This window comes from Anoplopoma fimbria, chromosome 13 (genome assembly GCF_027596085.1).
Source record: "Anoplopoma fimbria isolate UVic2021 breed Golden Eagle Sablefish chromosome 13, Afim_UVic_2022, whole genome shotgun sequence".
Classification (NCBI taxonomy): domain Eukaryota; kingdom Metazoa; phylum Chordata; class Actinopteri; order Perciformes; family Anoplopomatidae; genus Anoplopoma; species Anoplopoma fimbria.
Window position 1 is genome coordinate 4923731 of NC_072461.1, and position 10825 is coordinate 4934555.

At 37.0% G+C, this 10825-nt stretch overlaps 3 protein-coding genes across 3 annotated transcripts; 1 reads left to right on the top strand and 2 right to left on the bottom strand.

The window, feature by feature from the left end:
- Window positions 1-146: 146 nt before the first annotated feature.
- Window positions 147-2891, top strand: psmd9 (proteasome 26S subunit, non-ATPase 9). The gene is made up of 6 exons (XM_054610543.1): window positions 147-314; window positions 430-529; window positions 982-1175; window positions 1315-1416; window positions 1618-1706; window positions 1885-2891. Exons 1-6 carry the CDS (start codon window positions 189-191, stop codon window positions 1910-1912), a joined length of 639 nt encoding a protein of 212 aa, XP_054466518.1. The 5' UTR covers window positions 147-188; the 3' UTR covers window positions 1913-2891.
- A 104-nt stretch (window positions 2892-2995) lies between these two features.
- On the bottom strand, window positions 2996-6743 carry gtf2h3 (general transcription factor IIH, polypeptide 3). The gene is made up of 14 exons (XM_054610542.1): window positions 6656-6743; window positions 6473-6572; window positions 6289-6368; window positions 6066-6172; window positions 5172-5314; window positions 4976-5038; window positions 4665-4694; window positions 4552-4580; window positions 4394-4468; window positions 4238-4291; window positions 4042-4110; window positions 3776-3911; window positions 3622-3658; window positions 2996-3485 (listed from the first exon to the last, which is right to left on the bottom strand). The coding sequence occupies exons 2-14, from the start codon at window positions 6480-6482 to the stop codon at window positions 3416-3418; spliced, it is 903 nt and encodes a 300-aa protein (XP_054466517.1). The 5' UTR covers window positions 6483-6572; window positions 6656-6743; the 3' UTR covers window positions 2996-3415.
- An 870-nt stretch (window positions 6744-7613) lies between these two features.
- On the bottom strand, window positions 7614-9922 carry LOC129101618 (Rieske domain-containing protein). The gene is made up of 4 exons (XM_054611502.1): window positions 9809-9922; window positions 8942-9184; window positions 8698-8732; window positions 7614-8502 (listed from the first exon to the last, which is right to left on the bottom strand). The coding sequence occupies exons 2-4, from the start codon at window positions 9156-9158 to the stop codon at window positions 8212-8214; spliced, it is 543 nt and encodes a 180-aa protein (XP_054467477.1). The 5' UTR covers window positions 9159-9184; window positions 9809-9922; the 3' UTR covers window positions 7614-8211.
- Between the last annotated feature and the right edge of the window lie 903 nt (window positions 9923-10825).

Here is a 10825-nt window from a genome sequence, read left to right on the forward strand (position 1 = left end):
ACTTGTAAATGATTAGGTGGCTACAGGACTGCTTTTAGGGGCGAGGGGGAAGAGATTTCTGTAAATCCGTTTTTCATCGTCCAGTAGGGGGCAGTAAAGTGCGTAAATCCACGTGAACCTACCACAAAGAAGAAAACGAAGAAGAAGACTATGACGTAGGAGATTTGATCCCGGATATACGTGCAATCATGAAGATGACAGAGGAAAACAGTGCTGGAAAGTCTGAAATAACAATGGATGATGTTCAAAACCTCATTAACAAGAAAGATGAAATTGAGGAACAGATTAAGGCTTATTACGATGTTTTGGAAGACGTAAGTTTGTCAGTCAGACATACACGCAGCTCAAAGCCAACACAGGGCTACAGACAGTGAATGTAATCAGATAAACGTGACTTTCTTTATCGATGACGTTACTTCATGTTTACAGCAAGGTGTCGGAGTTGAAGGTCCCTTGGTTGACGGAGAGGGCTTCCCCCGAGCAGACGTTAATGTTTACCAGATCAGGACAGCAAGACACAGTATTTCATGTAAGCAGCGTGGTTGTTGTTTCTAGTGTTTTCTCTGATAGCAGGGGACATTTGAGTTACTCTGTTACTCAACTTCCAGTAACACACCTGTTAACATAAAACTGTGACGATCATTCAGGCAGTTGAGCCGTGATTCTGTTGTAATAACGTGTAAAGTACATTGTTTGAATGTAGTATTCAACATGTAGTTTAAACGTTGAACTAAAACAATTAAAGCTTTTCAGATAATTTAATTATGTAAATGTTTATCAAGACATACAGTCAGGAGGTTACAAAAAATAGATGCACAGAACAAATTAATTAAGTTTGCACTGTTACTGATATCACTTTTTAAGATGATACCAGCTTATACTTATAGTATAAAATATAGTATGTCAATATATCAATTTAAGACTGTCTGTGCCCAATGATTATTATTATTTTCAAGGTATTGCTTTCATCATGTCTTCCAGGCCTGCAGAACGATCACAAGGCCATCATGGTGGAGATAGAAGAAGCCCTACACAAGCTGCACGCTCGGGAGAAGACTAAGCGGGAAAGTGATGAGGCCGGAGCCCAGGAGGAGGCGATGGAGCAGCAAGTCACTCTTCCCCCTCCCTTTGCACGGGTGGATGCTGTGACACAAGGCTCACCCGCCTGTGGAGCTGTGAGTGATTTGTGAAATACGCTTTTTCATCTGGTAGCTGTAATGAAAAACCATCAGAATTATTTGAGGTTGAGACCTAAATGAAACATACTTGTTTTTGTTTCAATGGTAATAGTAAATTGGTTGTTTCTTTCAAAAGGGTCTCAAGGTTGGTGATGAAGTCATTGAGTTTGGTTCTGTGAACACAGGAAACTTTCAGAACCTCCAGAATATTGCGTCTGTGGTTCAACACAGTGAAGGCGTAAGTTCCTGACATCTTCTACACTTTTTTTTGTTAGAAATAGTTTTTTTCGTACCTATCAGACCTTTTGTTAGAATTAGAAGAAATATTCTGTTATTCACCTTTTATATCCCTTTTTTCTCATTGCCCAACCATAGGTCACATTTTGTAACACACATTAAATATCTGTAGCTTAAACTGAAACATCATGTCCTTCTACAGAAACCATTACGTGTTGCAGTTATCCGGGATGGCCAGAAAGCTCAGATGAGCCTGACTCCACAGCGATGGTCAGGCAGAGGTCTGCTTGGGTGAGTGCTACAGACACTATCTGAGTCATGTATATGGATTGGCACATATTCACAAGTTAAGAGTTTACTTTGACAAACGGCAGTATTTTTGACAAGTACACCACATCAGATGCATGATTGCCAGGTGTCAAGTGGGTCAAATCATCACTAGTCTGTCCTTGTTTGTTTTCTTCTTCAGATGCAACATTGTTCCAATCCATCGATGATCATCATGACATTATGCAGAATTTCGATTGTGAACCCTTTCCTCACCTTATGTAACCCCTGGATGGTTTCAAACTGACTTTGTATACAATGCAGACATTTCCACCTGTTCAATTTCTCAATATCTTAATCCAAACTGGTAATATTTTCTTTATACAAGGCCAGTCTTCAGATTGGTATATATGAAAATAAAGTGTCACAGTACTTCTGTTGAAGAGGCCATGCTGAGTTTATTAAATAATTGCTAAATAAGCAATGCTACATTAAACTACACTGAGTAAAAACTTGCATGTTCAAACAATTCAATGTTGGCATTACCAGTTAATGCTTCCTCTCAGGAGCATGGATTCACTCAGCAAATGTTATTACAATTAGCCTGTTTCATTCATCTTAATCTAGTGTGCAAGTGGTTATTTTGACGTGAGAGGATCACCAGAGATAATTAAGGTTCATTTAGGATATCCATCACAAACTCTGGAGTAATTGTTTTAATATCTGCAGTGATCTGACATGATTGACAGACAGTGAAAATCAATTACTGGAGAAAAATATTACCTTTGCTACAATCATCAACAAAGGCAAATTTTTAACTCTTGGGTAAGTCATGACCCATCAAATGTTATCCAAGAGCAACAGCAAATCAGGGAATCTTGGTAAGATTATGGATAAGTACCAAAATAATTACTAATTTAATTTACATATACTTAAATATTTGTTATTTTGTTTTGTGTGAGCGTGAAAACATATCCTTGGTTTAATACAGCTTCTCCACCTGTTTGAAAGCTGAACACAATTCACTGAACTCATTAAGTAAAATGTTTTCATATTGATTCAGCTAAAAGACAAAAAGACTGAATCTGCACAGCTATGCATGTTCAAAAGTCCACACTTTAATGACAAAGGCAAAAAAGGTGTTTGACAAACATTTCTAAGAATGTAATTGGTTGTTTTTTTCCATTATAAAAATGTGCATCACAAAAATGCCCAAAGTTTCTTTCTCAAAAGCAATGACTCCCTTTACATTAGGCTGAGTGAATTATCTTCACTAAACATCATGAACAGCTAAAAGTTGGGTCCCAATTGTTTCTATCAATATGAACAAAACAACCACACTTAAATCAAGACCCACGAGCAAATGTTAAACCAACCAAATGTTTGAGTGCACGTTGCATACGTTACATATATACGTATCGACCAAACTTTTCTGGAAAACATTTTGTATCTACAAAGAAGAAATAATAGACCGGTTGAGATGAAATTGAATCTCTTGTACTGAGAGAGGAATATTTTTGGGCGAACAGTTAAGTAAAGTAATCAGCCTATGTATATGTTAAGACAGTCAACGTCAGTCAGGTGAACATGTTCACATGGTCCAACAGCCTCAAAGACATCTCCAGGATGTCACGGAAGTTTGTTACAAATATAAACAAAACAGAATGGTATCATCTGCTCATCCAAAAAGGAAACAAACTATATTCACTACAATAGTGTAATCCTAACAGAAGTCATGTAGTTTGCTTGAGTTTCTTCTTTTTGGGCTTAACCATCTGTGGTAGTTGGATTTTGAAGGCAGTCCTAAAAATAAGAAAAATGTTTAGATCATGTTAATGCAGACATTAGGGGAAGATTAAATCAAATTGTATAATTCAAGATGTACAGTATGTAAAAAGTGTTCTGCATTATGTATTATATATATCATTTAAACACTTACTCGCAGGTTGTGCAGATGGGGCTGAAGTTGCAGAATACTTAAGAGAAGACAGAACAAAGCATCACCACAAAAACCTACACCAGATGCAGCTTTTCACAATAACATAAAGATTGTGATAATGGATTTATTTCTTTTAACTGGTAATCAAGCTTACTTGACAGACAAACTGAGCACACGTAGCCAATCTCAATGAGGTTACGGTGGCAGAAACATGCAGCTCTGTAGTCCACGTGTGCAGGCGGTGGCAGCACCAGCTGTGAACGCTGCTCAGAGTCAGGCAGGAACACCCACTGTCCAGAAAACACCATCATCAACACACAGCAGCATTTTTTTTTTTTTTTTTTTTTTTTTTTTTTTTTTAACAGAAAGATGAGCCGAAAGATACTCTCAGAAATGAGCAAATCTGTGGTGCACTCTCACCAAAAGGTATTGTGCCAGGGCAACTTTCTGTGGTATCTTGAGGTACAATCCTCCAGTTATATCGCAAGCCTACAAAGCAAACATCTTAAGCTTAAAAAACATCAACTGGGTACATATTTATATATACACATACACGGTTAAGTGTAAGTATAAATTACAGTACTGTCAATGTCCTAACAAAGCCATAAAAATGTACCTGCTGCAGGAGACCTGAGTCTGAGTCCAACACGCAGGCATCAATCAGGATGTTCTGTTTTAAAATACAAACAATTCTTTTTTAAATTAAGAAAAAATGTGAAGTTATTTAAGAAGTAAACAGGAGAGAAAACACATGCAAGATCAGTGATAGTACCTGCTTTTGGGAAGCAAAAATGACATTCATGAAGTTCATGTACTGGCGGGCACAGTCCTCGGCTGCTTTTATAACCTATCCGATAAAATACAGAGGCTGCGTTCAAAGTCAATCAATAAATCAAAAGCACTCATTAAATTAAACCATTCAGAGCTTACCAATATTCTTGATTTTATGTCCTGTCCAGCTAAAAAAGAAAAGGCAACATTAAGCAGTATTAAAAGAAACCATTGAAATCATAAAGCTTAATATTAAAAAAAACATTACCTACCTTCAACCTCTTTTGAGACCCTGTTAATATCTGAATATTAAAGGATTAAGGAATTATCAAAACAACTCCACCTTTCTGTCATGCAAACTCATTGCTGTATACAGAAAGAAAATTATTGAAAACAATCTGCACACATTTGGAAAGACTTAACATAAAAACATAATTTTATCTTCAACATATACACTTCTGTGCAGTCATTTATTATGTGAATTTATTCTTATGTTAGTCGCTTTGATTATCATTATCTGAATTTAATTTAGTGATGTCATTAAATGATAAAGCTGTAAATATTTTTTTAATTAAAAGGATACAGCAGAGAGCTTTGGCAAGTGTCCCAGCCAACAAAGTATCGGTTGAATTTCCCATCACCTCAGCTGTAATCACATAAGAGGCATTTCAATTTTAAGGAGTTTCTTGCTTTTTGAATGTTGAGAAAGCCCATGTATTGAAATTTACTGTACTGTATATATTTTATGTACATTTTACCCACACAGAAAAAGTATTTACTTTTTGTCATAACCTTCCTGATCTCTTCAGCAATTAGGTTATTCGCAACTGACAGGAGTTCATATTTTCCATCCCCACTGGAGGATGCATCATCCAAACTGCCGTCCCCCGATCTCCAGCTCTTACTGGGATACAGGAAGTGACTGAAACCAAGTGAGTTAGAAAGATGTGCATATAAGCGGTGACTTGAGCAAAGCATAAAAATTCATCAGGACAGTCAGCCCTTCCATCCTAGAAAGAGACAGTAGCGAAAGAATACTCCATCCTTAGTAAGTAAAAATACCAAAAACAACAATGTAGAAATACTTAATTACAAGTAAAAATGCTGCTTCTGCAGAAAAAGGGCCCATAAGTGATTTATGATTATATATGATACTACTTATGCATTAAATTGTAAGCAGTAGATCTATTGCAGCCGGTCGAGGTGGAGATAGTTTTAACCATTTTAAATATGTTGGGTAGTGTAGACATAGTGGTCGAGCACCCTTCAAAGGGGTCACAACATAAATCTGTGAGGCTGTGAGATGATTAATGGGCAAAGAAAGAAGAAAAGGCTTTCGTTATGTGTTCATTTTTAGACTTTGGCCTGAATCTTTCCTTTTGGTGAAATACTGAATACAGTTATTGACATGGAACCATCTTAGAAGATTAAAGATTAACTCTTGTGGTGTTGCTAACAACTCCCTACATCTGAAATGTGACAGTGGGCCCAAACTAGACACTGGGTTTTTTGTGAGGGGCCACGAACCAAAAACAACCCTAAGTCTTTTAATTTATGAGAACTTCATGTGTTTGTAGCTGTTAAATAAATGTAGAGGACTAAATTATACAATACCCCCCCCCACACTTCAGTTAATGCAATATATTTTCACCAAAGGAGCTCTATAAGATTACCTGTCCTGACAGTGGCTGGCGATAACAGCCAGCCTGTTCGTCCTGGCCATGGCCATGTGGCAGTTGCCCAGCACCATCACTGCATCCAGACACTTCGACAAGGTGAGCTGGGCGGAGACAAGAGGACAGTGGACGGTGTTGTTTAGCCCCAGCCACATTCAAAAACCTACAGTCTGAAAAAACATCCATAAAAAGACAATAGTATCTGATTTTATAGGACTACCTCTGTCTCACGTTGAGCTTGCTGCCCCCACCATATCGGATTCACATCCACAACGATGACCAGCAAATTGATTTCTTCCTCTGAGGAAATGTTGGAAACAATTTAACATAATGCAACACAATGAAGAAACTGTAATGTTACAAAACTGTGAAATAACTTTATTATCTGCACATGTCAGATATACCTGTTGCCATCACTGCAAGATATTTGAAACCAATGCAGACCACAAAGTGATAACTGTTGTTTTCCTGGAGTTTTATCTTCTTTTATCTTCCATCTTTGATCTGAAAATGTAAACACGATCCAAAAACAATGAGCGTTTTAAGGACTGGATAATCGGGAAATATATAATTCAGTAAAACCTTACATTCATAGAAATAAAGCCAGTTTCGTCTATTGTGACCAACCACACTAGCCTGCTGCGGCTATGTTGGTCTTCTTCTACTGTCACATTGGTATCACATGGGGCACTGCTGCCACCTGGCGGCTGCTTTGCTGTGGCGTAAATTCACATCTATGGTTTACCCACACAGGTGTTTTCACTTACTTAAGTCTGATTAGACCTGATTAAAAGATGTATTCTGCTATCTTACGTAAGTAATAATAGGAATATAAAAATACTCAACAAGTAAAATCAAAATCGGAGGTAAGTAAAGAACTGAAGTATTATCAGTAAAATGTGCACTGTGCAATACTATAATTACTCTGTCTGTATATTCAATATTTTTTTGTTATTGTGGATTTTATTTTATTTAATTTGTTTTTACTTATTTAATAATTCTTTCCTGTTTAGTACTTTTATTACTTATTTATAATACAGTTTTTTAGTTTTTATTTTATTTTTTTTTTTTACAATGTCTCTTGTTTGCACTATCTCTATGCTGCTGTAATCCTGTAAATTTCCCCACTGCGGGACTAATAAAGGATTATCTTATCTTATATTATGTACTTTAAGTATTAAAGGTAAAGTATTTTTTATGCAGACAAACAACAACTGTGATTGTGATATTCATCATTGCATGTAGTAGCTTAAACAATGACGTGGAAGTAGAATTTTACTGTTGTAGTTGGTAGAGTTGGAGCTCATTTGACTGCTAGGTACTGTTGGGTAGTTTCAAATGTACCAATGCTTCATATTTGACAAGCTGATTTCATGTTTTGGTTGTTAAATCAGCAAAGTAACTATCTATAGTTCTAGACCTGTGTGATTTGTGCTCAGAAGAACTAAGTCGTGTATATAATGACAAGTGACACAATGGCATCATAATAACAAGTCTCATATTATTTACAGTGTCAATGGGACATAAAAATAATCATCCTTTTTGTCTACCAAAAATAAACAGTTTATTTGTAACATTTAATAATTAGAAACCACAATATTCTGTAGAAGACCCAGTTCAGTATAAAAAAACTGCTAAATCAGGTGTTAGAATAAACTACAGTAATTGAATGCATTTATTAATCATACCTACTTATTTGTTCAATGTCTTCAGTAATGCCCTGTTTTCTGTTCTTGCAAAAACAGTGTCCATTAGAGCAAGAGTACAGTACTGAACAGTGAATGTAAACAGCACAAAACTCTAAATGTTTATGGATGTCTACTTGAAGCAAAAAAATCAGCACTAAAATGACCCACATCCTTCAACTGCTGTTTGAATGTCCTATATTGATTCTACTACAGTGGTTTATGCATCATTGTCAGATGTTTATGTCCATCATAGATTGACTTGTATAAATCTTACAGGCTTACCGGCTCATACACTTAGTAACAGTTTTATGCTAATTATTATTGAGACAAACAGATTCTGAAAGGTTTGATATGCTTTCCAATGAAAGACAACAAACTTCTAACATTTTCCTTGAAGCATTCCAGTATTTGTGTTTGAGTAATCCACCACCTCTAAGAAATCCTTTAGTCTCTGGTTATTTCCTGGCCATGGGTTTTGGCTCAGCCTTGAGTAAGCCAGTCCTATATCTCTCAGTCTGGTAGACATCTGACTGGATGGCCTCACTAGAGTCGTTCAGTGTTACGTATACATTCCCTTTGACCTCAGTGACCTTGTGAATCCTCTGTTTGACACCCTTGGAGCGCCAGTGTGTTCTCAGGGGTTTGGCTGTAGGATCTTCCACAGCTTGGTAAAGCCCTTCCCCTTCTGCTAGTGTGATCTTGTACTTATGCCACGGACACACGATACACAGCCGCCCATTAAACTCCTGATGATGGCACAGCATGAAAGTGATTAGAGACACAAGACTGTAGCAGCTATAGAGGTAGTCTTATGAGAAAACTTCTGAAATATATTTTATACACAGGAAAGCTTATACAAGGCCTTTGCAACAAACTCAGAAAACATATTTTAATAATTAAATGGCTACTTTAGTGCAATATAAAGAGAATATATAACTTACTTCAATGTCTCCATACTGTAATGCACCACCTGAGTCTGTTAGTGGAAAAACAAGTGGCATTATAGGCTGCAGTGTGATGAGCCATTGCAGAAAGTAAATTCCACACTCAAAAAATTATACAACAATAATTGTCAACATCTTTTAAATGTTTCAAAGAGAAAAAAACGTAAGGTGAGGACAGGCTGTACAATTATAGCTTCCTGCATTTGTCAACAAAAACAACACCAACACACACAGAGCTTACGGTAGCAGCGTGTGTCCATTGCATGAAGCTGCCCCTGGTGGTGCAGAACCAGTATATCTCTGCATCCATTCACCACCTTCGTCATGCGCCCGTCTTTGACAATGTCCTCCTTCTTCCCGATGAAGTGGGAGGCAGGGGGAAGTGAGGAGGGGGAGGAAGAGCGAGGGGGAGTGCAAGAAGAAGACGAATTCTGAGAAGTCTCCTCCTCAGAAGACATGTTGATCACCTCTTACAGCAGGTATCCTGGTATGAATAAGTATATAGTTTAAAATTAATGTTAGTTGTGAGGACATGATTAATAGCAAAATAGATAGTAATGAATATTGTTTTTATGCAAACCTACTAGACTTAATTCACTTGCAATGCAATTCACATGGAAAGGACAGGGCACAGGTTTTGTTTTTGTACAAATAATATCTCTGTAACTGAACCGGGTCACAGAGAGAAAGGGGGAAGAAAGATAAATACCAAGAAACCTTTGTATCCATCAGATTTTGTTTTATGTTGTAGTCCACAAACTTTTTCACTATAGGGTTTAGTCAAGATTATCTGCAATAGTTCATATAATGAAGGGAGCACTCTGTTTTCTCCAGGAATGGACTGGTTTAAAAGTCCTGCGACCTGCAATTTCTACTTCATCCCCAGTGTAAATGTGTCTTTACATTGAAAGCTGGTATTTTCAAAGAATTCTGAAAGTGATACAAAGTGTGGTGCATAATTCTGCATATAGTTCACAAGCAAGGGCAATACAGAATTCAGAAATCAACATGGACAGACCATTACATTAGTTGTTTCTACTTTAATGCTGCTTCTTTGAGTTAATAATTAAGTACCCATTCAATGCAAGGCAAAGTTAAACCCGCCTACCGTTTAGTGTTTCCAGTTTACAGCCAATTGTCAAAGCAGAGGCAGAGCTGTCTTAACATTGCACTGGTTTGAGGAAGAGCCAGTGTTGTGTGTTACGTCCAATGTTGTCCCCAGTGAAACAAGGTCTGGTGAACATTCATTCCATGGCGTCCTTCCCCTTTATGGCTTTAATTGCATCAGAGAGTGTGCCATGTATGCACAAAGTATGCATGAACGCATTCTGTGGTTAGGTAAAGGCTGTAATATACAGTTAAGGCAGGCCTATACAGGTAAATAATGAAGATAAAACAACAAATAAAACTGTTATTAAAAAAGACAGTACATATCTCTAGTAGTATCTATCTATCTATCTATCTATCTATCTATCTATCTATCTATCTATCTATCTATCTATCTATCTATCTATCTATCTATGCAGATTGTGTTTATCTCTATTTTTGTTAGGCTTAACTAAATTGCCAGCTTAAAAATGTATTTTATTGTAAAGTAGAGCATGGGTGTAGCCTTGTTGTCTATACCATGCTTTATACAATATATTAGTTCAAGAATGTGAAAAATAGCGCAATAAATACAATAATGTGTTCTATTATTAATAAACCCAGAATATATATATATTATTAAATCAAATAAGTATATTAGTCGTCCAGTGCTCAGCTCTCCATACAGTCTATTGAACAGCCAGTGGGGCAAATATCCTCATGGTTTAGTCTGAGAAGGCTTTTTGTCTCAGCAGGTTAGTTGGTGGGCATTAAGCCCTCTGGGGGATAATCTCTCTTTCATGCTGATCTGAGCGTAATTTGACCGGCTGTCCTTCTGACATTCTGCATTTAAATCAGATGTGATTTCGCATCCTAGGTCTACTCATCAAGGCCTGTCTGTGCAGGAGTTGTGCTCTTAACACACAGCTTGAAAAGCGTTTTTGTCGCTATGGAGACCTAACTTGTGTACGGAAATAGTGATACTACTCAAGCGTCTAACTTTGTGAAAAATTAATGCATGTTGTCGGTCCGTGCTTGT

Coding starts and splice junctions, on each gene's coding strand:
- gtf2h3 (XM_054610542.1), bottom strand. Junction 4,469..4,551: donor ACATAAAATCAAGAATATTG/GTAAGCTCTGAA, acceptor TTTATCGGATAG/GTTATAAAAGCAGCCGAGGA. Junction 3,659..3,775: donor GTGCTCAGTTTGTCTGTCAA/GTAAGCTTGATT, acceptor TCTTCTCTTAAG/TATTCTGCAACTTCAGCCCC.
- psmd9 (XM_054610543.1), top strand. CDS start 189: ATGAAGATGACAGAGGAAAACAGTGCTGGAAAGTCTGAAATAACAATG. Junction 1,176..1,314: donor GCTCACCCGCCTGTGGAGCT/GTGAGTGATTTG, acceptor TTCTTTCAAAAG/GGTCTCAAGGTTGGTGATGA. Junction 1,707..1,884: donor TCAGGCAGAGGTCTGCTTGG/GTGAGTGCTACA, acceptor TTTCTTCTTCAG/ATGCAACATTGTTCCAATCC.
- LOC129101618 (XM_054611502.1), bottom strand. CDS start 9,158: ATGTCTTCTGAGGAGGAGACTTCTCAGAATTCGTCTTCTTCTTGCACT. Junction 8,733..8,941: donor AATGGACACACGCTGCTACC/GTAAGCTCTGTG, acceptor TTCCACTAACAG/ACTCAGGTGGTGCATTACAG. Junction 8,503..8,697: donor TACAGTATGGAGACATTGAA/GTAAGTTATATA, acceptor TGCCATCATCAG/GAGTTTAATGGGCGGCTGTG.